This window comes from Triturus cristatus, chromosome 4_1 (genome assembly GCF_964204655.1).
Source record: "Triturus cristatus chromosome 4_1, aTriCri1.1, whole genome shotgun sequence".
NCBI classification, from domain to species: domain Eukaryota; kingdom Metazoa; phylum Chordata; class Amphibia; order Caudata; family Salamandridae; genus Triturus; species Triturus cristatus.
This window is the reverse complement of record NC_140585.1, coordinates 879,839,086-879,866,054: the sequence shown is the minus strand read 5'-3', so window position 1 is coordinate 879,866,054 and position 26,969 is coordinate 879,839,086. Positions and strand designations below refer to the sequence as shown.

Genomic DNA, 26,969 nt, shown 5'->3' with positions numbered 1-26,969 from the left:
CTCTCGACTTACTCCCAGTTAGTGCTAGCAAGACTCTTGTTCATGCCTTGGTCACATCCAGACTCGATTATTCAAATCTTTTGTATCTGGGTGTGACAGCAAAATGCCTCAACCGTCTCCAGGTTCTTCAGAACGCTATTGCCCGTTTGGTATTGAGGCTTCCAAGAAGAACATCATCTAAAGTGGCCTTAAAATCCCTCCACTGGCTACCCGTCAGGGAACGGATTATTTTTAAGGCACTATGCCTATGCCACCGCATCATTACGTGTAAGGCACCCACTCCTCTCTGTAATCTCATTATTCCCTACAGACCTGGGCGGTCGCTTAGATCCTCGGGCACTGGACTGGTCACCATCCCCAAAGTTCGAAAGGCTAGAATGGGAGGAAGATCCTTCAGATTTTTGGCGGCAAAAAAATGGAACCTACTCCCGTTGGAGCTGCGACTTGAATCCTCAGAAAGCAGCTTTCGTAAAGCGCTGAAAACACATCTGTTCCGCACCGCACTGGTATGATTTCTTGCACGGTTCGCCTTTTTGCTTCTCTTAGCGCGGGGACACGCCGGGGTGCGTAACCATGCGCTCTACAAAACTCCATAATAATAATAAATAATAATAACTGGAAACGTACCTTTAGCCCGGAGAAATGTGCTTATGGCACTTGTTGTTACTTTGATTGGCACATACCTCCGCACAGATCTGATACTGAAGGTGGTAGAATTCCATGGTCCTGGCAAAAGGTTGCATGTACTGTTTGAACAGTATTTTTATGTACATGGAACCATGGGGGAACGGTGGGACTGTCTGTGATGGCTTCAGCTGCATCTCTCTGCATTTGTTAACTCATGTTCAAGAGAAAGGACCTGATCTATTCATGAGCTGAGCTTGATGCTCCTGCTAACATACTAGTGGACTACAGTCTGGTGATCCATTATGCTATAGGCGAAGATAGCCTGCGAAAATTCAAGACCACTGGTTTGCCTTCATGTAGTTGGGAGGTCCTTGCAGCTGCAGGTGTTTGTTAGTAATGCCTCTGTCACTTTTACGGGTCCAAAGTGTAACTTGCTCATGGAGAAATTGTTGGCTTTCATGCATTCCTGGATTTACTTCATAACCTTCCCAAATCCCTACGCCTGGTCTGAGCAGGCGTAGGGATTTTGATGCAGCGAAGCGTAGAGTGAAGCAGTGAAATGTATATTTCACTGCGTCAGTTCTACATGGCTTTTTGCGTGGGAACGCCCACCCTGCATACATTATACATGACGCAGGTATAATGTGACACAGGGCTTTACAACGTGACGCATCACCCTAGATGCATCACATTGTAAATGGGCCGCAACTTTTACGGCGCCGCTGCGTCACAAAAGTGACGCAATGGCGGCGAAAAAGTGACACAAGGGGCTTGTAAATCTGCCCCAGGGTGCCTAACTTCAGGGATGTACACCAGATGGCGTGGGGCATTTCTGACCACTCCCTGTTGTGGGCTTGCTATTTAGCGGGAACACAGTGTTCGGCGAGGTATACAGCTACAGCCATGGGGACTGAAGGTTCCACAGATACGGAAAGGACTAGTGCAGGCCACAATAGCCCATTTTGAAGAAAATTAGACTTTGGTAGAGTCAGCACAGATCTTGTGGCTTACAAGACAGTCATAAAAGGTCAGGGACTCTCCTTCATGGTAGGATACAAAAGAGACAAGAGGGCGGAGATGGAGATGCTAGAGGGCACCATATTAGACCTAGAGGCTCAATTGGCCAGTGATAACACAGAAGAGATATCACATACCCTACAGCTTATGAGAAGGGAATATAGAGAACTAGCTCAAGAGGCAGCTACAGCCAAACTCTCGGCAACGCGATATAGAATCAATGTACATGGTGATAAAGCCGGGAAGTTATTGGCCTGGCTCGAGAGGTGAGAACGGGCAGATAGGTGGGTGCGTGCGCTCACCACCACAGAGTCGGGTGAAACCCTGAGTGACCCTCATGATATAGCAGAGGCATTCGCGCAGTATTATGCCTGCATATTCGCATATACCCCTGGTGTCGACCGCCACAACTGAAGATTCAAGAGCCATTCTGGCAGACCTTCCACTCCCAGTACTCTCCCCTGAGGACTCGGCCTGTATGGGGGCATATCCTCAAGGCCAGGCGATAATTATCGCTTAGCGCTCTTAGCGTGAGGATAATTATCCCCGGCCAACGCTGAATTTTATCACAGAGATAGCGTGCTATCAGCAACGCTTATCTCCAAAGCGATAAAATTCAACGCGCAAGCTGCCAACTGTGCGATTATCGCTTGAAATCTAGCGATAATCGCACAAGGTTTGGCAAAGCTTACTGATAGGGCAAGGCAGACTTAGCCATGATAGCCACCTTCCATAGGATATTATGGGTAAGTCAGTTGAAAAGCAGGCGCAAGGAAAGTAGAGCAGGCGCAAGGAAAGTAGCGATAACCGAGGTTATCGCTACTTTCCTTGTCGCTCTGCAGGTTAGCGTGTGGCTAGATAATAGGAGAAATGTCGCTTAGCGACATTTCTCCCGTTATCTTGGGGTGGAACGCCCACTTTGCATCTCATTTGAGATGCGAAGATGGGCGTTGGGGGAAAGGGCGATAAGGCAAGGATTCACGCGATAGCGTGACCTTGCTGATAAGGCGATAAAATTATAGCCGCTTTCCGTCCGAAAACGGACGCTAAAGCGGCGATAGTTTTATCGCCTGGCCTTGATGATATTCCCCATGGAGAGTGACATCACAGTTGGGGAAATCGCTTCAGCCATCTGTAACATTCAATCAGCAATGGCGATGGAATTAAATGGGCCCCCAATAGAATTATATAAGGTGGTTGTCCCCCAAGTGGTGCCTCACCTGCTTCAAATGTACTCAGAGAGTATACGGCTATGGGAATTGCCAGGCCTATGTAGGTTATTCACAAACCTTATAAACCAGGGGACCTTTGTGCCTCGTAGCGGCCTATCTCATCGCGGAAATTAAAATAATGGCCAAGCTCCTTGCCTCCAGACTATTCCAGCATGTCTCTCACGTGGTACACACGGATCAATCCGGTTTCATGCCTGGGAGAAATACAGCCCTCAATCAGCACCGCCTTCATGGGGTAATGGGCAGAAAAGATACCATACGAGACGATGCAGTGGTGATTTCCCTGGACGCACATATGGTATTTGACACAGTGGAGTGGCCATACTTATTTGCAGTCCTGGATTCGGCCCCAAGTTTCTGCTATGGATTCAGCTCCTATATACGGGGCCCATGGCGCAGGTAGTGGTGAACGGGTGGGTCTCAAGAGCATTTTTGCTCAGGAGAGGGACTAGTCAGGGTTGCCCCCTGTCGCCACTCCTCTTTGCTTTGGTTCTAGAACCATTGGCAGTGTGGATCAGGGCAGACCCGCTGCTAAGTGGTCTCTGTTTGACAGAGGTGTAGGAAGATTGTATATCATTATACGACGATAACATTCTACTATATGTCGCCACACCATGCCATTCGAGTGCTAGAATTCTGAAAATTTTCACCAACATGGGCTAACGTTCCGGCATCTCCATTAATTGATCCAAATCGACAATGTGCGTACTATGTGGCCCAACCCCGGCTCTACCGGCAGAATGTGAGGAGAGAGAAGTAGTAGAGGGCTTCCGCTATCTTGGGGTATTCGTAATGGCAGACCCAGATCTGTTTTATATCCATAATTTAGAGGCCCCCTTGATATGTCTCCCAAGCGATGCCCATCTTTGGGAAAAACTGGCACTATTGTTACTGGGATGTGTAGCTGTTATAATCTCTCCTTCTTTCACCTGGTTCCCTCCTCCGTGGTGTCTGTCCTCTTTTCCTTCTCCAGTGGTAGCTTCCACTCTCTCCCCCGCACCCTCCTCCCTCTTGGAACGTTCCTCCAGAGTTCACTGTGGAATGTTGACAGTGCTGTCAGTTACGGAGAGTGGATGACAAGAATAAAGACGCTTGAACTTACCTACATAAGTTTCTTCTTCATTATAACACTGGCGGCGAGGATGGGATCCGAACCTACAGGTCCACAGTAAATCCAAAAACTCCATGGACTAAGTTGGCTTTGGAGATAATTTGCCCCGTGGGGCAATCGGGAGTCAGAAAGAAATTTTTGATTGTCCTCATGGATTTCACATCGCACTGGATTAAATACAAGTATGTCTCATGGGTATCGACAAAGGTACTTCTCGATTTTTTGAGAGACTCGTTCGCGTGCGAGGGAGTACCAGTTTGCATAGTCACAAACAACCATATCAAATTCTCATCCCATGAAATGAAGACATTCCTTTGTGAGTATGGCATCAAGCATGAGGAATCTACTGGACATACCCATGGAGACAATGAACCCATTCGGTGGGCAATGCATTGGATCAAAAATCTCACTCATCAAGCCTGTACAAACAAGATGGATATAGAAAAGGTGTTAAGAGATAGCATTTGGGCATATCACACCTCTTATGATTTGAGAACGGGGGTTACTCCTTTTGCATCCATCAGGGGAAGAGATTTGAGTGCCAACTATATAACTCATGATTGGTCCTTCAAGTAATTGTTTCTGAGAATAACTCCTGATTGGTCCTCCAAGTAATTGTTTATTAAAATGTTTTGGGGTGTTCTCTCCTTCCCTTTACAGCAGTAACCCTTCCCCCCGGATTCTGTTCTCAATCTTTGATTGGTAAGTTTTATCCTTTCAGGTCTCCCCTTGGTTTCCTTTTCTCTCTCTCTCAGCTGTGTCCCGGTTTTCCTCCTCCCTCCGTAGGGAGATGTGTTATAATCTCTCCTTCTTTCACCTGGTTCCCTCCTCCGTGGTGTCTGTCCTCTTTTCCTTCTCCAGTGGTAGCTTCCACTCTCTCCCCTGCACCCTCCTCCCTCTTGGAACGTTCCTCCAGAGTTCACTGTGGAATGTTGACAGTGCTGTCAGTTACGGAGAGTGGATGACAAGAATAAAGACGCTTGAACTTACCTACATAAGTTTCTTCTTCATTATAACAGTAGCGCTATTCAAAATGATGGTGCTGCCTTGCTTTTTATATGCCCTACAAAAAATCAGGTACGAAATCCCTCAAGAGTTTTTCCGGGCTGTTGAGAGTGAGGTGCTGGATGTGCTCTGGGATGGGAAACCTCGGCGCATAGCTATGCACAAGTTAATACGGGGGTGGTACGATGGGGGCATAGCTCTGCTGACTAGCCAGATGTATTACTGGGCGGCCCAGCTGGCAATCATAAATCAATGGGTGCATCGACCACATGATGAACCAGCCTACAGGATGGCTAGGTTTCTGATGGGCACAGGGGTACTCTCAGGCCTTGCCAATCAAACCTAGAGGGACGCACTCATAGGACCCACTGCCCACACAATTACCCTTTGGCACAAGGCAAACAAGAGGCTGGGGTGGCACGACTCTCTAACTGAAATCACACCGCTCTGGGAAAGTGAGAATTTGGGCAGGCTTCATACCAGTATGGTATTCAACAAGTGGGACCTTATAGGAATCTAGACAGTGCGAGATTTGTGGAACGGGGGGTGATTCCTTTCGCTGATTTGCAGATGAAATTCACACTTGCCTCAACGGAAACCTTCAGGTACCTACAGATGACACATGCTCTTATGGCGGCCAATCCGCAAGGGAGTAACCACCTCGAAGCCTCACTGTTAGAGGACAGACTTCTTACAGACTTTATGGAACGCAGAGCAATCTCCTTGACCTATCAAAAGCTAATACATAACTCCTATGATCCCCTGCAAAAACTTTGTGGGCAATGGCACAGGAACTTAGGTGAACTGGAACACGAAGGTTGGCAGGAAGCCCTCGGGTCCCCTAAAGAAAAATCCATCTCCACCAAATTACGGCTCATCTAACTTAGAAACTTACACAGAGCCTCCCTCCCTAGAGCTACGTTGGTCAAGATGGGTAGGGAAGCTACCGCACTTTGTCAACAATTATTAGGCCAGGAAGGAAAATGTTATCATCTATTATGGGAACGTCCGATGATTAAACAATATTGGGAAGCAGTGGTGAACACAAACGCTAGGGCGTCAGGAGGAGACTTAGGGGCATATTATCAAGTCAGGCGATAAAATTATCGCCGCTTTAGCGGCAGAAGACTGCCGCTAAAACGGCGATAATGGGCTTGATAATATGCTCTATGGAGTTCCAATTGAAGCCCATGTTAAATGTGACGGACGTCTAACATGGGCTTCAATTGGAATTCCATAGAGCATATTATCAAGCCCATTATCGCCGTTTTAGCTGCAGTTTTCTGCCGCTAAAGCGGCGATAATTTTATCGACTGGCTTGATAATATGCCCCTTAGAACTCAAACCAAAACTGTGTCTCCTCAACATATGGGAGAGGACTGATCTGAGCCGAAAGACCAAATATAGTTAACAATGGGAATGATTATAGCAAAGCGCAATATAGATAGGCACTGGGGGGGCTCAGGCTGTGCCATCTCCTGTTGTCGGAAAAAGATATGGGCTGGTGCATGATCACAGAAAGGGCGGTGTATGATAGCAGAGGTTGCCCCGGGAAATGGAACCAGTTCTGGGGAAAGTAGAATGCCCACAGGGGGGGAATCTGTACTAGCCCCTCTTTGCGGTCTGGTGGTGCAGCCACGATGTATAATATTAGGGACGATTTGGCTGAGGAAACACTGCAGATGTATTAACAGTATGATTGGACAATGTGCAATGATTTGCGACTTAATTGTGGAAATGTACGACTGCTATGTCATAATGATTGTATCCACATTGTCTATATCATTTACAAATAAAAAGATATTTAATTTTGTTTAAAAGCATTGTGGTGATCACTATTTCAACTGGTTAGATACTAAGACCTGGTCAGTTCAGTGATATTGAGGGGTTATGAGAACAACTCTTGGAAGTAGCAAGTGGAACAGCAACAACGGTGTGCTTGGCAGTTCAGCTGCTTTCTTTTTGCCACATAAGCCGGTTGTCGATTATTGATAATTGTCTGTCATATTTTTATAAAGTTTTGTTAAAAATAGAGAGTTCTTGCTATGTTGTTGTGATGTGCTGTGGGCATCCTTCAAACATTACGTGTCATGTATTTCTTTAAATATCCTCAAGCTTTATTTGTGTGTGTTTTAAGCTATGCTGCTGCTCAAGACGTGGATAATGTTGGCTGCTTGTTTGAGGGCTTTGTGGGTTATTACTCATGGATTTTGCAGTGATCCTTGACATCTGCGAATCTGCTTCTACACCAAGTTAATTTTAATTTTCGGTTCGATCACTTCAATGTTGCAAGGTTGCAGTTGTAATCCTGTGTTGAAACCATTTGTTGGCAGTTTTATAAGTGCCTGGGGGGGAGCGACCTCTTCTAGTGTGTCCTTGATGTTTGAAAATGATTTCAGTATTCTTAGGGGCACTTGACACTGATTGTAATGTTACATTGAATAAAACAGGAATCACTTTCATTGCTCTTGCTCTGATAGAGGTTTTGGTTGGCCGGTTCTTGCCTCTCTTTCTGGGGTCGAGCTTCGGCCTAGATGTCTGGTTGATCAATGCAGGATCAACCCATGAGAGAGATTTGCCCTCAATGGTGACCCAGAAAAAGATCCAAGAAAAGACCAAGTCAAATGTGTGCCTAGCGTTGTTCATGGTAGTGTGTCTCTGTTGGACAAAACCCAAGTGATCCCTGTTTTCAATGAGATTGCAGGATTGTTTTTTCTGGTTTATCAATCAGGAGGTAGAAGTCATCCATAGAAATGATCTTCTTGTTTGATAATGTGTTAAAGTCAATAGTAAGGCTGAGAAAGTCAGGCAGTCCTGCAGTTTGGAATTTGACAGTTTTCACTTATGAACAGCATACGGCTAGATCTCAAATGTAGTGTTGTGGATGAAAAGAATCTCAGCACAAGTGGGATCCTTGTAGGGTTTATTTTTATTGCAGCTCCCTTTCTTTCTTCTCTGTTCTTGCAAACTTTCCTGTGGAATGGTGTGTGGTACCTCATCTGGAAGTGATGTTGAGCTATAAGAGAACCATGTTAGGTTGGACAAGATAGCTCATAAAGTTGTCCAGATTGAAAGAGTATTTTACAGCTGAGAGGGTGTTACGCGTACCAGAATTTATGGAATTGGGAAGGAGCTCTTGCAGACCCTGTTGAACATAGCTCGGAGAACTGGTCTGTTGAGTTGAGGGGTTTCGAGCAAAGGAGTTAGTCTGTTGGAACTTCTATAATGTTGACTTGGTTCCTTTTCGGATTGTTAGTTCTTCCTATTGTGGAGTGGTGGTCTTCTAGCAGACATTCTGAATGCTTTATTGTGTGTTTCGAGTCACAATGTGGCACTGACTGAATTGGATCTCCTCCTTGGTTGTGGTGTCCAATATCCCTGTTTTGAATGTGACTTTGGCGAGTGTGGGGAGAGCTACCAGAATGTTTGCCCCAGGGACAATAATACACTTAAAAAAGCTGCCAAAATCTGCTAAGACCAAAAAAAGATGAATTTCATGGCAAAACACAATACAACTGCTTGGGGTTAGGACCGCAAAATGGTGCTGGTAGATACTGCCTGCTGATGGCTATTCTGAATGGCAAGCAAGCAGTCAGTCAGAATGATCTATCCGTAGAAATCCACTCTAATTATTTCAGGGCAATCGATCAACATTGCTGAAAGAGGAGGAACGCTGTTAAGCATTTCTGACTGGCTGTCCTCAACAAATCAGAACGGTTGTCTGTAGTTAAACTATTTTGATTGGCTACTGTTCTGGCCCGCTCGATCACAGACTGACAATCTTGTGGTGGGGCATGGCTTACTGCATAACAAAAACCAGGATTGTTCTCTGTCCAGGGGTGCAGAACTGAATTCTGAAAATGGTGGATTCGCCAAAAGAGTTGCTTCCGTACCCAGTGAACAGCAAAACAATGCCCACTGCTACCTGTTTATACCAGTGCAACTGATGCGTTTGCAGAGCCTGGATGAAGACATCTGAGATGTGGTGATATACGCCATGGCAGGTACTCTCTAAAAATCTGCGTCGTCACTGTGAAGTCTCTTGTGTTGGAGTGTGTGGCGTGTATTGAGTGCCCTGTGCAAATGACTACACTCGGAAGGACGGCTCCTGTTTTTAGGAAGGAGAGCAGGTTCTGCAATGATCACTGTACAACAAATCTTCGTAAGGAGTCATAAAAATAGCTTACGTTTGCGTAAGGTACTAAAAAAAAAACACTTCCACCATTCATGTTTGTTTTACATGATCAGGGAGTGGATAATTACACCAAGAACCCATCTATGAAAATGGATAACATACCACATAATCTGTCAATTTGTACAAGCACATGCGTTTCTGATCCATGATTCCACCAGTAATACATGTCTGCCAGAATTCCATAAATACAATTATTTTATTGAAATATGATTAGGAACTTTTAGAATTAAATATGTACTTTCTACCAGGTACCTTTTAACCGAATGAACACGTGATCCGTTTACTGATACAAAAGCAGTAAAAACAAAAAATGCGGTTTTGAAACTGCATTAAAAATGCACACTTTCGAAGCCTTAGGGGTAACCCTCCTTCTAGAATTGGCATTTTCGTCTGTTAAAACACACTGTTTTGAATGTAGTTCTCTTGACTATACCTTCATTAGCAGCCCCAAGCCATTTTCGGGCCGTTATCCGATCATGCGTGATTCACACTTATCCTTCCCTCAGTTTAGAGGCTCAAGACACAGACATTGCTTTGGTTTCGTTTTCACGATAAACTGCGACAGAGTGTATGCGGTATCGTAAGGCACTATGAACAGTTAATATTCTAATTTGCATATTAAGCCTCCCTGATCCAGTCCCACCACGGCTTAAAACCATAACATGGAAATAGAATTAAAGCTTTTGTATTTAATCGCCGCTTTGATTTGCTGGATATCAAAATGAAAAATTATGTAGCTAAATGCAAACTTCTAGCTGCAAAAAAATGGAGTAGTAAGTATAAACGTCTACGGGTATAAATATTTGAATGTGGTGGTTTTTGGGGGACAGTGGCTCTGAACATGGCCGCTGTTAGGGTTCCTTTATTTTGCGTCCAGAGGGGATTGGTGGGAGAACAGGCTTGGTGTTGGAGCCGGGGCGGGTCGCGGTGCTGAGGCGGGACGGAGACACCTTGGATCTGCTGGCTCTGATATCCGACCTGTCCGTGGACAGGAGCCGAGGGGTCTCCGGGGTGCTGTTGGAGACGGAAGGCTCTGTAGAGAGTAGATAATAGATGAAATGCATAAGAATCACAGAATACACACAAAGTAAAAGATGAACAAAGCACCTGTATTTAAAAAACACGTACTCATACATGATTTGACAAATAAATAGGAGGCTTATTTATAAGAGACTTGCTCCGGCAGAGCGTCACTTTCTTTTGATGTTCGGCAACGCGAGCCTCTCGATCATATCTATGAGGCCACACAAAGCCACTTTGCATGACTCTGCAATGCCTCATAGATAAGGATTAAGACAAAGAGGCGCAAGCGATGCCTTGCCTTACTCTGCGTCAGTAGAGGAGGCGTTACATGGGCGTTGCAATGGGTTTCCCATGCATCACCCATGGGTTCTGACGCTGTCCAAGATTTACTTAATCACGTACACCTGGGGGTAGTGCCAAAACCTTACACCTTCTCAGCAGAGTGCTGCAATTTTTATATTTTTGGGAATATGTATTCGTATATTTTGTTTATGTGGTCCTCTTCGGAGTGCCAAATCATAATAAATAAATTGAATTGAATTGAATTGAATTGCACCTTCCCTGAGCAGGCGTAATGAGGAGAAATATTTTAATTTCTCCTCGTTTTTTCCTCTTTCCATGTGTGCTGCAATCTGCAGCACACATGGAAAAGGCAACTGCGTCTCGGGATTGTTTTTGTGTACGCACAAAAACAATCCTGCCTGGAACAGAGACACCCTTGCAGGAAATTGTGTGCCAGGGCAGAGAGAAAGGACAAGAATGCAACTATATTTTTCAAATACGATGCATTCCTGCCCTTTCACATTGGCGTAGGCAGCACAGCAAGAAGACTTGCAGCGCTGCCCTACGCCAATTCCTCATAAACAAGGTCCTAGGTTTCCATCAAAATAAACACACACTGGGGGCCAAGATTTACAAAGGTTTTGCGTTGGGTTTCTGTTACTTTTTTAACGCAAACCCGACGCAAAACCTTTTTGGGGATTTACCAACCAACGCAAATTGGTATTTATGTTGGTTTGTAAGGAAAAGTAATGCAAACCAGAGCGAAGTGCTCCTTTGTGTTACTCATCGTCAAGGGGGCATTACATGGGTGGTACATGGGCGTTCCCATGCAACCACCCATGCTTTTTGAAGCAAAACCCTATCCACTAACATTACTACACAGGGTTTTGCACCAAAAAATAACGCTGCTGGAAAGCAGACATTAAGAAAAAATGTTTTTATAGCTCCTTTCTTAATCAACTTTGCATGCGTACAGCACACATACAAAGTAGGAAAAGCTTTAAAACTTGTTTAGTCATAGTATTTTGTCCTGGAATGCTACCCTTCCTGTACAAAACCTGTTAGACTCACACATACACCCTTGCTCTATAGTGCAAAGGTGTGTCTGTGCTGGCGCTCGAAAGAGGGGAGAAGAATGCCACATCTCTGTAGATATGGAACTCTCCTGCTCTTTCTCTGTCACATAGTGCAGCGCAGTACCTTTGGGTGCTGCGCTTAGTTGCGTGACACCTTTGAAAATCTGGGCCTTAAAGTCTTAGGTACCACTATAAACTTGCTGTTTTAAGAGTTGGTAAATGGATATTGTGTCTTTCACATTGGAATAGTATTTATGGCCTATGTGAAACGAGTCTGATTTTCACATTGGCAGGTGCTAACTTCATAAAGCTTCTGGTTATCACTACCACTGCAGAATGCAGACAATTCTTCAAAGATCTTTTTCTCAACATGATATCCAGATATCACATAGTACATTGAAAAGCACACAGGACTTTGTACATATACCAGCAGCTAGTATGTGTCCAGTTTCTCGTGTTGAAAAGTCCCATCACCTCTCTCCCGTACTTCAAGTCATGTCTGTTTTTTTGGATCAAACATTAGGGGTATCTCCCCAAACTAAAACAGTAAACAACTCACCCCCCCGCTAGCCCTCCCCCCCCAACCTGGTGGTGGTGGAACCTCAGATATAAACTTTCGGACATTCAGAGGTGAGTCAAATAGAAAGGAATTTAGCTTATCGTCTATTCCCTTTTGGGACACTACCATTCCACATAGCGAGGCTGGAATCTCCACTTCAAACAGTTTTAGAACTGGAAACGGTGCATGGCTCTTATGGAAGGTGGGCAGACCACAGCAGGAAGGCCACAGGACAGAAAGGCTACCAGCGGAACGCACTTGTATTCAAAGTTCTTGTACTCGTCTCTGAAAATATCAGCTAATCTGTCCATGGTGAGAATTCTCCAGAGCGAGAGTGCCACAGCGATATAGCTGGGGCTTCCCTCTATTTCCAGGCTGTTGCTATTGTTATTTTGGCCACCCCTAAGCATGCCCACATTATTGCCTTGTCTGCTTTTGTCTGGTGTTCTAGATCCGGATCCCTGATGCCCAGGAGTGTTCCCTCTATAGATGTCGGGATGGGATGACCAAGCATATCTGTGTGATAGGATTTCCTCCCAAAAAGTACGGATAGTGGGGGGAATCCCACCATATGTGGCGAACGTCCCCTTGAAGGCCACAGCCTCGCCAGCAGAGATCAGAGGTGTCTGGGAAAATCTTTTTGAGTTTAGTGGGGTACAGGTACCAGTCAAAAAGCGTCTTATAATGGGCCTTCTTCAAGGCCATTGAGTGGTTGTTCTTGGCTATGTCCCCCCAGATGTGATTCCAGTGAGGAGATTGCTCCTTTTATTGTACCTGGTTTCCGTACCAGCTGTTCTATCGATGTGTGTTCTCTAGTGGCGGCTTCCCTTGTCTGTGGCTGGGATACCCAATATTTTATTTGGAGGTAATGGAAAAGTTCACCTTTTAGGACCTGGAAATCCCTTTGGCAACTCTCAAATGTGAGCACATCAAAGTTGTGGAACATGTCTGAGACCATCAAACAACCCCTCTCCCGCCACGGTCAAATGGGCCTTCTCTCAGAGCTGGTGGAAAGTCGGGTTGAAATGGATAGGTGTGTAAGGTGAGGGGAAAGATGTCCATCCCTCAGTTTTCGTGACCTCGTCCCAGACTTTGAGGGTGGTTAGTGTCGGGGTGTTGAGGTATGCTTTGGCTGGCCTATCTTTTTTCTGTTTCCAGAGGACATCCCAGATCGATCTGCCCACTATCGCCCTGTCCATGTGGAGCCAATGTTTGTCGGACTCCCTCATGGACCATTCTACCATCACTCTTAGCTGTGCTGCTTTGTAATATCGTGAGAAATCTGGTAGCGCTACCCCCTTCCTTTGAGCACCGTAAACATGAAACAGGAGGCGTGTCCTTTCACCCTGCAATATAAATTTAGTGATAAGGGAGAGCAATCTGGGAAACAAGTTGCGGTCTAATTCAACTGGGAGCGCCTGAAATAAACAAAGAAACTTTGGTAGTACTGTCATTTTGACGGCATTTATCCGTCCGAGCCAGGAGATGTAAAGCGGTTTCCAGCGCTTAAGATCCTGTTGGAGTTGAGACATCAGTAAGGGGTAATTGGCCTTATATAGATCTTCTATCCTCGGAGTGAGCTGAAGGCCTAAGTATATAAGAACGTTTAGCCCATTGTAGAGAGGTCTGTCCTCGGAGCTGCGATGCCTCAACCTCAGGGAGTGTGAGATTTAATATGGAGGATTTCGACAGATTGACTTTGAAGCCTGCCACTGCTTCAAATTTCCCTAGTTCTTTCTGTACTGCCTGTAGTGAGGGGCCTGGATCCATAAGCGTCATCAAAATATCATCCGCGAAGAATGAAGCCTTGTGTTCTGTATCCCCAAAGCGTATTCCCTTAATCTCTGGGTTAGCTCTAATAGCCAGGGGTTCGATCCTAGGGGCATATAAGAGAGGGGAGAGCGGGCAGCCTTGTCCCGTGCCTCTGCTAAGAGCAAATGGGAGTGACAGGGATCCGTTGACCTGCACTCGTGAGTGTGGATGTTTATAGTTGGCACTAACCATGTTAATGAATCTATCCCCAAAGCAGAACTTTAGCATGGTAAGGAAGAGCAACGACTAATCCACCCTGTCAAAGGCTTTTTCGGCCTCTAATCCCACCAAAATCACCGGGAGTTTGAATTTAGAGACCTTTTCAATCAGGTGTATAGGTCTCCGAATATTATCATGCATCTGCCTTCCTTTTATGAAGCCTGTTCGGTCAGGGTGGATTAAGCCTGTTCGGTCAGGGTGGATTAGTGCGGGCATTAAGTTTTCTATACGTGTGGTCAATATTGCAGAAAAGATTTTTGCATCTAAATTCAGCAGCGCAATGGGCCTATAAGAGGCACAACTTTGGCGATTATTCCGTGGTTTAGGGATAACGGTATTCACTGCCTCAGCCATAGAGGTCGAAACAGTGGAGTCCTCTGCTATCGCATTACATAACAAGGTGAGGTGGGAAGTAAGCTCCGGCGCAAAAATCTTATAAAAGTGCGCGGTCAGACCATCTGGACCCGGGGCTTTGTGAAGATTGAGCTTTGAGATTGCTTTCCCTACTTCTTCGGCCATGATTGGGCAATTTAACCGGTCATTCTCTGCTGGCAGGATGCGGGGAAGTTCCAGAGAGTCTAGGTATTGTTGTTGCAGGGCTATATCTGGAAGCGTGCCTGTGTAGAGGTCACCACAAAATCTACCGAAAATGCGGGCCTTTGCTTCATCTGAGTGGGTTATGAGAACGTTTCTATCCTGGATTCCCCCTATGTACTCACGCTCACGTTTTTCGCGCAGCTGTCTCACTAGGTGGGACCCCACCTTGTCCCCCTGGTCATAGGATATCTGCCTGAGCTTCAGTAGCGTATGTTCGGCCCTATTAGTGTAGATCAATTTGATTTTCCCCTTTAGTGCATTAAGTTGTCGTTGCAGTACCCGGGATGGCGCTTTCTTGTGGTCTCTCTCCGCTTTCTCTAGTTCCTCCCTTAAGCTCCAGTCTTTCCTTAGCCCTCTGTTTATTCAAAGCGGCATTAAGTTGAATGCATTTGCCCCTGAGGACCGCTTTAAACGCATCACAGTTATTCTGGGGGGGATGTGGCCTGTGGTTGATTTTGTTCAATGTATTCAGAAATGGAGGCCCTTAACTCATCTCGGAGGGTTTTGTCCCTGGTAACCAAATTGAGAAGTACCATCAGGGGGTTCCTGACGTATTACAACCCCAAGATAGGTTAATGTCACTAGGCTGTGATCTGAAATCGTGATTGGGAATATCTATGCTGCCTGTAAGGGGCCCAGCAGAGATTGACTTATAAAAATATGATCTAACCTGGAGTAAGACTGGTGTACGTGTGAAAAGGTGTAATCTTTGGTGGTGGGTTATAGTGTGCGCCATGCATCTCGTAGGCCCAGTGCCTGTATTTTCTGTTTGATCCCCTTGTTGAAATTGTTGATGGCTGCCCTATGGGGGTGGGTGCAGTCTAGTTCGGCATGCCAAGTCAGATTAAAGTCACCCATGAGTACTACGGGAGCTTCTGCGAACTCGCTTATCAAGTCCAGAAGGGAAGTGCGCCCAGTATTGGGGGCGTACGTGGAAATAAAAGGGCAACATCTGCCTCTCAATTTCCCCTTCATCATAATTACACTCCCTTCCCAGTCTGCCGTTATGGCTTCAGTTTGTACCTTTGCCGAGCTGCTAAATAGGAGAGCAACACCCTTCTGCTTAGATCTATAGATTAAGGGATAGCTTTTACGACAGAGCCGTAGCTCTTCGGTCTTTTTAAGGTGCGTTTGCTGCAGTGCCACTACCTCAAACTGGTGGTCAGTGAGAAACTTCCAAATTATTTGCTGTTTGAGAGATGAGTTTAGACCTTTTACGTTCCATGAGGCTATTGAGACCATTTTAACCATTTCTGTTCCCTTTGTCTCTCATGTCTGCCCCCCTTGAACTTCGCTTTTCCTCTTGCTCCCCACCCTGTGGTCCACCGTACCTCGGGGGACTTCGAAGAGAGTGTTTGCATTCCCCTTTTGTGTGGAGGGTCCGATTGTCCCTCACCCCGACCACCAGGTCCCCTGCCCCCCCAAAAACCCCTTGAAACCTTATGCTGCAGAGCCAACAGGCTCTCAGCCCGTCCCTTCTTGAAGAAGAATAACATGGTACCGGGCATTACAGACTGCCGCTTGCTACATGTATAGAGTACCAGTTGAAAGTATCAAGAACAAAGGTCCAATGCATCCAGTCCTTAATAGTGGGTAAGCGTGGGCACTCTCGGCATCAATGCGTCCCTTATTGTGAGTGTCCCGAAGCAGCGTTGCCCCATAGTCAGTGCGGGTGTCTTACTCCTTATTCACCATTCATCCCATTAGTGCCCTCATTTTTGGCTGACTTTGCCCTTTGAGATTGTGCGCCATGGTCGAGCGGGTCTTTGTGCTGCCCCCGCTCCTTGCATAGGGTCTGAGCTGCCATCATGTTCGGGAATCGGAAGACCTAGAATGCGGAGACCATCTGTCAGATCTGAGATGTGGTGCAGTTTATTGTTGAGCTCGAAAGCGTGTCCAAAGGGGAAGGTCCATCGGTAGCGCACGTTATCTTCTCGTAGTTTGGTAGTAATTGGTCTTAGTTGTTGTCTGCATGCCAGTGTGGAAGGGGCCAGGTCCTCAAAGAGCACACACTTGTATCCCTGGAAAGAGGTCTCCTCCTTTTCTCTTGCGGCACTCAAGATGGCTTCTTTCGTTTTGAAGGAGTGAATTTTAACGAGAACGTCGTGGGTGCGTATGCTTTCACCTGTCTGCTGGTTCCCCACTGGATGTACCCTATCGATCTTGAGCTTCATCTGGCGCGGGCTCAGGATCTCAAAAGAGGCCCTCCACAAAAGCCTCTAGGTCCGGCCCCTCCGCCCCCTCCTACAGGTCTCAAATTCGAATGTTCTCCCTCCAAGACTTAATTTCTAAGTCTTCAGCTTTCAGGAGCACCTGGTGAAGTTGCGACTGGAAATCTTGCTGTTTGTCCTGCATCTTAGAAGTGTGGGCATCCAATTCTTGTGCCTCTTCTACTTCCAGTACCCTGGTCCCCACAGCAGCCACATCATGCTTCAGAGTTGACATGCGGTCGGTTAGGTCCGCCTTTAATTGGTCTATGGAAGACCGTAGGTCCTGCTTGATCTCCAGGCATAATTCTGCTTTAAAGTCTCTAAGTGAAGCCACTAGATCTTCTCTGGTGAGTGCCATCTTGTTTGCCTGCCCCCTTCGTCGTGAGTTTGACCTTCCTCCATTGATGCAAAGTAGTGGGAGACCTTGTTTGACGCTTTTTTTGGTGGCATATGGGCTACGAGATGCATCCTCCTTGCTGGGCCGTGAGTCGCCTCCTCTGGTGTGTGACCCCTTGGGTGATGATGTGTGGCGGTGACTATTTGTGGGGCAGGAACTGGGCCGACGGTGGTGGTCGCAAAAATCAGGCAGGGGTGGCCATCTTTGGGTCAGGCACTTGGTGTGTCTCTGTCCGTGCTAGCGAGTTGCTCTGCACTATTCTCTCCTAATGCCAGGATCTGAGTGCTTCCAAAGTGTGACTCTTCGGGCGGTGCTCCCCCAACCAGTTATAACCAAAAGGGCAATTCCTTAATTTCTTCAAAGAAACCCCAGATCGGGCGCCATCTTAGGGTCAGGCGCAACCTCCAACTTTCAGCCCCACTCAAGGCCCAGCATTCCCTGCCCCACGGGTTAAAATTTTGGCGTGGGGTGCCCTCCTTGGGCAGCCTCCGCGCTCCATGCTGCTACAGACTCAGGGCCCCGCTCACCTCCATGAGGTGCCGCCGCTGCCGGGGTGCCTCAGTCTCTCGCCCAACCGTGTCGTGGCCGCAAGTCCCTTCCAGCCTCCGGGAGTAATGTCACGGGGGTCGGCGAGCCTCGCCCGGCTCCCCCTCACCCCCAGGCGTAGTCTGTCAGGCTTTTCCCGGTTCTGCCGCTGTCTACCTGGGTCCCGCTGTGCCTGCGCCACTTCAAGCCGTCTCCGGATCTCCCTCTGCCGCGGTCCTCGACGCCATCTAGTGTCTGCTCCCGGCCTCGTTGCAGACTTCACGCTCTGTCACTTCTGCTGCATGGAATTTGCGCCTCCTGGCAATCCTCAGCCTCCTTGCTGGACCTTGGTGAGTCTTGGTCCTCTAGCCTTGTGCTGGCGGTGTTCGTCAGTCTCGGGGTTCCGGAACTGATGTGGATCACGTCCACTCAGCCATCTTGCCTGGCCACCCCCCCAAATGCAGACAATTCAAGTAGAGTTCATATCCAGGGTCATTATAGGCACACACTGAAAACTGTGCCACGTAGAGAATGGAACTGCTTCAATCATGTTTTTACTTATATTATTTCTAGCACTATAATTGAATCCACTGCATTGTTTTAATGTTGTTCTATAGATACAAAAGGCGATTTGAAGATGTACTAAGAGTTGTTGGACATCAGCGATACCCTCAATACAGTCGTAGGCATGTTTGAGCTCTCTTCTTCCAAATTTAAGAATTCCAGAACTCATCAAAAAGTGAAAGCTTACAAAGTCCCTCTGAGCCACCAGTCTCAGGGTTCAAAATATTGTGATGCTGTGTTAGAGGCCCCATAGGACCTCTGCAAAAGCACCAAATTCAGATTTCACTTTTAGGAGCTTGACAGCAATGGCCCAGAACACGGTGAAGAGAGGTCAGGAAAGTCACATGTGGATCTGAGAAACATATAAATGCAGGATGTAGGTATGAAAGCAATATGTTCTTCTCTCCCAGAATATGCAAGCCCTTCATTCATATGCTGCACTGATCATTTCTTCATATTCGTAGAAAGCTTATGGGGGGAACAGTTAAGAGTAGAGGAGACACCCTACCTGAATAGATTACTATGCAGTGCTAAGTCCAGGTGAGCTTTAGTCCTGATATCAGAATTCATACAATAATAATGCTTACACAATGCCTTCTGGCCACCAAGTGGCTGCCTTATGGATTTCACCTCCGGAAATACTTCTAACAATGTTGATGTTGTACCCTTTTGTGACCCACTGCCTAACCTGAAGTGAAAAATTAGCTGAACGATAACAACCTAATACATTCTGTTAATTATCAGAATACACCCTGATCGAAAATGCTAAATGAGCTTATTTGATTTACCCTGTCAATGCAATTGTGATTCAATATCTTCATCCAAAGTGTTGGACTTGGCCCTCTTTTTTCAGGGTTATCCCCAAACTTTTGCCTTTCTCCTGTATTTATTCTGACCAGTTTTTGTTGGCTTTAGGACTCTGGGCACTTTACCACTGCTAATCAGTGTTAAAGTGCATGTCCTCTTTCTTTTAAACATGGTATGATTGGTTTATACCTGCTTGGCATATTTAATTTACCTGCAAGTCCCTTATACAGTGGTATCCTATATACCCAGGGCCTGTATATTAATTGCTACAACGGGTTCTGCAGTGCTGCTTGCGCCACCCACAGAAGTGGCCTTTCAAACCGGTCTCAGGCCTGCAACTGCAGGGCCTGCAAGCGCAGTTTACTGCCACATTGATTTGGCATTTAAAGGTACTTGCCAAGCCTGAAACTCCCCCTTTACTACATATAGGTCACCCCTAAGGTAGGTCCTAGGTAGCCCAATGGGCAGAGTGCGGTGTAGGTAAAAGGTAGGACATTTGCCTTTATTATGTGGCATGTCCTGGTAGTGACAAACAGCCTATTTGGTTCCTCACTGCTGCTTTATATAGCGCGAACTCGAGCCAAAGGTATTGGAGCGCTGTACATGAGCACCGTATTTACATTACATATTCAGGCACGGGGAGATTAAGTGATTTGCCCAGAATCACAGGATGTGGACGCGGCCTCGAGGCTCGATCCCTGGTTTCCTGCACCAAAGTCGGCAGCGCAGCCGACGGACCACATCCCCTCCCCTTAAAGGTACTTAAGTGGTAATTCCTGATCTGAAAGAAGTATCGTTGCCATGTTTGATATGCTTGGAATAGTGGTGACAAATCCTGCTTATTGCTGTAGGTGGATTTTATCTTACGAGTGTAAAAATGCCACTTTTAGAAAGTAGGAATTTCTATGTGCTTATGACTCTTTGTGCTTTGCAGCTTTGCTCCAATCTAAGCCTAGGCAGAGTGACAGCTGGGCTTGTGCATACTTTCCAGACAATCATAACACAGAGAGGTTGGGGTGTAACAGGGTTACATCTGCATACTGAATGGTCTTCCTGTGCTGGGAGAGGCGGAGGCTTTGTATAGGCTGTGTCCTGACCTCATACAAAGGGGTTGTTTACCCCCTACTGTACGTCTGGAGCTAGAGCTAGGTTGAAAGGGGGTATTGTGCACTTCTAAGGTTCTTTTGAAGTTACCTCCACATCAAAGATATCTTGAGTATAAGTACAGGGGCTCTGGCCCCATGATTTTATATATTGCATGGGGCTTGTACCCAGACGCTGCTGGCTTTACATGCTGCATATTGCCAGGGACTGCTGTGCTGCCAGGAGGGACTGCCATTGAGACTGTTTGCTTGTAGTGTTGGCCTGCCTACCTGCTATTCTGCTGGAGATTGCCACCTCGCAAATCATTTCTTTGTGTAAGCCGACTGACTGTGCCCTGCTTGTTCCCTCAGTGCTTTACAAGGAAGGGTTGGCTTGCAACCTCCCTGTTCCTGTGGGATCTAGTTGGATTCCACTCAGCAAAGGACCTCATGCCAACAAGGTCAACGGCTTGCTTCTAATTGTGGCTGCTCAAGTGCCTAGGGCTCAGCACACAGCTACGATCTCTGTGGAGGTCCTCAGACCGGCCTGTTGTTCATTTCCCCCAAGCATGCACTACCTAGTGCCCCTGGGGCACAAGCAGGCCTCCACTTCTGTCACTGAGACACCAAGCAATGCAGCACTCCTCTCAGCTGCTTGTCACCGCCGCAACCCGAGAAGACCCACCAGGGCCCTGCTCACACCACACACCGGAGAGAAGGTATGCCCCGACCAGGAGCGAGCACGCCAGCTCAGGGATCCTTTAGTAACTCCCAGACTGCTGAAGCTGCCTTGATGAAGAGAGGGAAGCCCAGCATGGTCCGCCTGTTCCCACGCTGAGTCAGCTGGAAAGAAGAGGTACTGTGGCGGGTAAGCTGGAGGAGCCGTCGTCCCGCGCTGTTTCGTGGGTGGCCGAGCCCTCTTTTTCAGTATTGTGGAAAGCTGGGCTTGTTTGGCAGCTGCACCACTCGATCGCAAAATCGCAAGCAGCAGCCTTTCACTGTTTGGTGCGCAGGACTCAGCGAGGTCTCCCCACTGCAACGTGAGGTGTGTGGGTGTGCCCCCCATGTTAGCACATGCCTTGGGGCTTCGGTGTTGGTGCCATTATGGGGAGAGTCTTCGGTGGAGGCTCCCCTCACGATCAGGAACTTGCCACATACAGAGAGTTAAAAAAATTACAGTATTAACTGTGGTAGACACACAGGTGCTCCGTTGCCCTACAGTTTCCCTGAAATTACTGTATTCACTGTAGTAGGTGTACAGGTATTCCTGTGTTTGCTGCTCACATTACTGCCTAACATATAATGGAGGTGCTGGTGCCCTGGAACTATGTGTTTATGATGGTATTTTGTAACCCAGGTGTTCCTGATGATTTGTGATGACCATAGGTGGTGAATTATGTACTTAGAGTCATATATGGTGATTCATATGTTTTCTTGCTCTAATCTAAGTGCTGCATTGCATGCCCTGATGTTTACGAATGTATGTGGTTTTGATCTTTGCATTGTCAGCATAATGAGTTCTATCACAGAATTGCATAAGATGCACAACATGTCTGATTTATGTAGTTTTGGTCTGGTTTATGTACAATATATCTTATATTTTTATATTTTCCTGTGTGGAATCTCTTTTGTGGTGTGTTCATTGTGTTACTGGTGTTAGTGTGTTGCGCAAACCCTTTACACATTGCCTCTGGGGATAAAGCTGACTGCTCTGTGCCAAGCTACCGGGTGTGAGCACAGGTTATATTTGGTGTGTAACTTACTTGTCCTGACAACAGTGGTGGGTTCTGCCTGGCTTAGGTGCATACCCTAGCCAACCAGAAACCCCATTTCTAACACAAAGTATAAGGGTTCCATAAGCAGCAAGGATGAATGGAAGAGGAATCAGCTGGTTGATGTGAAAATCACACAGTCATGGGGCAATAGTAGAAGGCAAAAACCAGTCCGACACTTAAGCTCAACCATACTGAATTAAATGTAATCATCAAATTCAACATATTAGGGAAGAGACTAACCAGATTTGAAAAGCAGATTTTGCCAAGACATGTCTGTGAAAAACTTGAATGTGATGGTGCATATCTTAGAAATCTATTGATGCCTGAAAGATGTGTGCTTTCTAGTGTAACAATACAAGGTCCACCTCTACGTCTTGTCTCCTCGTGGTCTCCCGTGGCAGACAATTAGTTGTGTTCTTTGAATTTCCCTCAAAGGCCATCCCGTCTTGCTTTAAGACCCCATGTCGGAAAAAAAATCTAAAGATGGCAACCACTCACAGGAATGTCTGGGTACACTTCTGACGTTATAGAAAGGATGGACTCACTACCAAATGATGGTCAACTACGACCAAAGGAGGGACAAAAAGAGGAAGACGAGAAACACATTTCTGGACCCAACCATGAGATGGCGTATTAATGTACAGCATGTGAATCCAAAAAAGAATCCAATCTGCAAAACTTAAATATGTAGTTGCTCCCTATTCTAAAAATGTGCATCTCTCTATAGGTTTCAAATCTCTAAAAGAACCTCTCAAAGACCCATGGGGGTAAAACTCTTCAGAAAGTGAAATATTGAAGAGCTTTTGAGAAAAAGAAAGACATGTTGAAAATTACTTCAGCTAAGCAGCCCTTTATTTGACGATATACATTCCCAGTCAGCAAAGGATACCGACACCCTTCTGCCTAGCTGCTGTCAGCAAGTTGTACAGGAAGAGGGGAGTCAAATAGACCTCCGTTACAATGACGATGTAACGGCTTTTTCATGTCCTCATGGTCCGGCAGCTATAATACACAACGGCATCTATTGTACTGGCCAAAAGGCTCTCACTGGGTGGGCGGGCCAATATATCTAATGACTTCATCTCCACCGGTCAGGGAATAGACTGCAGTCTGATGCAGCAGCAGGCAACCAGTCCCTATGAGACAGTATCATAGTATACAGTAGTCTTGACATCAGGCATTGGGTCCCTAATCAGTATATCAGAGTAGGGCCCTCCCCCTATTCTCCCAAATCAGAAAGAAAGTCATTCTCACTAAATGAATTGGATAATAGTCACTTACAAGCAAGAGTCCGCCTTTCAGTCAGTAACGGTCACTATCCTGGTCAAACCTTTTAAAAGTTCCTTTCATAACAAAGGATGTAGCCCATCTCCCCAATTCAGCCTTATCCATTTTAAGCAAGGCCTTTTTTTGGGAAGACGCCACAGTACACAAGACTGAGCGTGCCTCATTTTACGCAAGCTAACAGAATTCATATATTTGAAAAACTGTCATATATATTGTGCTTTTGCTGCTCCAGCTAGAAAAGATTTTTTCTCATTTGCTAAATATTTGAAGTGGCTGCAATAGGCTTCTGTAGGGTAGGCTCTTAAAGTTCCGTGCTAGCGGAATTTAAAATAAACTTACAAATACTTAGAATGCAGTTTTCTTGTGTTGCAAATGTAATTTCTGACCGAATTAGCCACAACCTACTCCACAGTCTTCTCAAAGGAAGAAAGCTATACATGTCCCTGGCAGTCGGGGAGTGACAGAAAAACGACTGTTTGCTGGGCAAGATGCTGTCAAAGGAAACCAAATGAAGGCCTCCTGGTATCCAAGAGGTTTTACATAGCGCAGCACATATAGACACTGATCAAATGTTTCTGCAAAGCAACGAGGGGTTTTAACATTCACGGGTTAGGGATGTTTTACCATTTATTTAGGCCTCTCAGTAACATTGGTAGAGCCTGGCGTGAAGAAAGTTCTCTGTGCTGCTGACTCACAGCTAATAGTGAGATTTGACAAGCTTGCTTTAGATTCAGGATACCCTTAATGGTCGTCTCCCAGCCATTCTACGCTCAATGAATGACACCCCCCTGAAGTAAAAAGCCTTCAAACATGCATATCAATGCTGTAGTTTCTTCCTGTTCCCATCAGAAGAGGCTTATTAGAATCCACCCGCATATCCCCTGAAGGCCTTAGCTGGGAATGGTGGGATCATGCCTAGGCTGACTGAGCGAAGACTCTTCCTGACTGCCCGTCCAAAACTGTAGAGTTCAGAACATGGCTGTGCAGCTGCTATGCAACTGCAGGAAATTCAATTCGAGGCCCTCTTTTTTGCCCTTAAAACATTTAGGCGAATGCTCCTAGTACCTAGCACCATGGAATAAACGTCTTCTCCAATTGCATCTAATTGAGAAATGCGGCATCTTTAGAAGAGCTTGGGGGTTCTCACAACAGGATAAAAGTAATGCCTGATTATATTTGCTCTTCGTTGACCTCTTTATACATGCTTGCCTCATGCTACTTTCATCTTCATAATCCCTGGTGCATACTAACTCTTCCCAAGCACAAAAGAAATTATAGTGTTTTATATAATAAAAACAAGATTCCCCTCCAGAGGTCGCTGCAGTTCATAGTTCATAGAAGACATCAGCAACACTGATTACTTTTGTATGAAGGAGGCAGACTACATTTAAAAGTATGTTGTGTAATACTCAAATGGTTACTGACTTTGTGAAGGTTGCGATTACTGTGAAATAGTCATATTTGTATTGGATTCTGCCTTGATATAATCCCACTGTGTGAGGGTCTGGCTGTGCTGGAGACATCACACATGCAGACCTGTATGCTTTCTCTGCACTGTTAGCTGACCATAGCAAGCTAACAGAGGTGTGGAGTGTACACCTGTAATACCTGTAGGTCCACAAAATGGCCGCCACCACGATACTGACAGCAAAAGGCTCCCAAGAAAGGAGAATACATCAAAAGGCATTTTACTCAAAGTTGAGAATGAGGTCAAACTTGGCCATTTTTCTGTCTGTCAGCCCCTGTCAGCCCCTTCCCATCAGTCATTAAGCCTTGCATACGTCTCAAATTTAATCACATGATTACTAGGACTTCTGGTATGGTAAGTTATACATATTGATGGTATTTACAAGTGTCCAACAATAAAATATTTGGAAGGTTGAGAAGTCTCGTCTTGTAGATAGAGGCCATATGTTTAATCAGAAACACAGCAATGCCTGTCCCTTTTAAAACCAATTTGTTTCTGCTGGGTCTGCCTACAATATGGAATGTATGGCTCTGTTTCCTTTAGTCTAGAATTCGAAGCGATGAAGGCAGCAAAATGTTATCCTTAAAAAAATAATTTAAAAAAATAATTTACTTTCATTGTGCATTTTTATCAAACTGAAGACAATAATTTGTTGCCACTTTACTATACCTATTCAAATAAATGCATCAGTGTGGTGGCAACCGGAAGTACAAAAAAGGAGTACGCCCTTTGATGTTTTTGGTTTGCGTTGCAAAAATTGAATACTTGGGCTTCTCACAACACATCTGCACGCAGACCCTCCAATTCTCGCCCACTGTGCCATCACATGAAGTAATTGCTTTGTTCATCTAAAACCTCAGTTATGTACCTTTCAAACCTCCCGTTCCTGGCCCAATCCCAGTCAGGTCCAGCGGTTCAATGGGCACATCCTCGGCCAGCTCGAAGGTGAAGGCTGGAGTACGGAGACCCGCCAAGCCTTCTGCCGAGTAGGCACCAGCGGAGGAGAGCATGGACAAACACGAGCTGGTGCCGGACTCCCTGGAACTGCAAATGGAACATATGAAATATCTTCTAGTCATGAATTACACGAGGATTTGCATTAGGATTTTTGGATCGCATATAACATGAAATACACTATGTTTGGTAGTTATTAATAAGCTTTTTCCATGCAATATTTTACGTTTTCCCTCTAGCTTGAGAATGAGTTCGTTATGCAACAACCGTCTAGGGACAAATGGAGCTTGAGGAAGGGGAAGCTTCCACAGGGTCACCCTGATGTCCCAGTGGTTGCAGCAGCCACCATCGTGGTCTCCCTTTTGACTGTTAGATCCATCTCCACCCCATTGATTATGTTTGTGGATTATTGAAAAATTGTCATTGTACTGGGTACCAATAACAACAATAGTAATACAATTAGAAAATTTATTTTACAACTATATCAAGATTACTTGCATGAGCCTTCCTAAAGTATGAAACATTTGGTAAGAGGTGGCTCAAACGTCTCACGATATGGCACAAAAGACAAGTGACATTCCCTTTAGATTGGCGGATGAACTCACCTAGTGTCAGGGCTAGGAGGGAAAAGGCTTTGGTCTTGTGTTACATTACTGCCACTTGGGAGAAGTGAAGGTTCAGAGGAGGAGTCCACCAGATGTAACTGAGGGCTTTGTGTTGCAGGTGCTGTGACTGTACCTCTGAAATAAATAAAACACGCCATGAATATGATATTGTATTTATTTCATAATTTACATGTATACTATTTGATATCCAGTGATAACGTATACTTTGAAGACATATTATAATTATGACACTCTGAACTAAAAGATCTAATTTTGCATCTGCTAATAAGAAAAAATCAGTAAATAAAACATCAAATACATTCATATTATTGCACAAACCACAACCAATACAGACACTAACACAGACAACAAGGTGGATTTACAAGGTCTATAAACAAAGAAGATAGTGTGAAAAAGAGGAGAGGCCGTTCTTCTTCCCCTGAGAACGAGCTCGCTACCATCCCAATGTACTGTCACAAATGTCTTTCACTCATGTCCAAGGCAAACCCTTAGGTTTTTTTATAAGAACCTCTCCCACCA

General features: G+C 45.7%; 1 protein-coding gene across 2 annotated transcripts in view; it reads right to left on the bottom strand.

Annotated features, from left to right (window-relative positions):
* Positions 1-9,367: 9,367 nt before the first annotated feature.
* Positions 9,368-26,969, bottom strand: part of LRGUK (leucine rich repeats and guanylate kinase domain containing) — a 397,810-nt gene continuing 380,208 nt past the window's right edge. For both annotated transcript variants that reach the window (XM_085653594.1, XM_085653595.1), the window contains 3 exons: positions 26,430-26,564; positions 25,739-25,914; positions 9,368-10,220 (listed from right to left, as the gene is read on the bottom strand). In XM_085653594.1, coding sequence (XP_085509720.1) covers positions 10,039-10,220; positions 25,739-25,914; positions 26,430-26,564 — 493 coding nt within the window. In that variant the 3' untranslated portion in view covers positions 9,368-10,038. The remainder of the gene's footprint in view (positions 10,221-25,738; positions 25,915-26,429; positions 26,565-26,969) is intronic.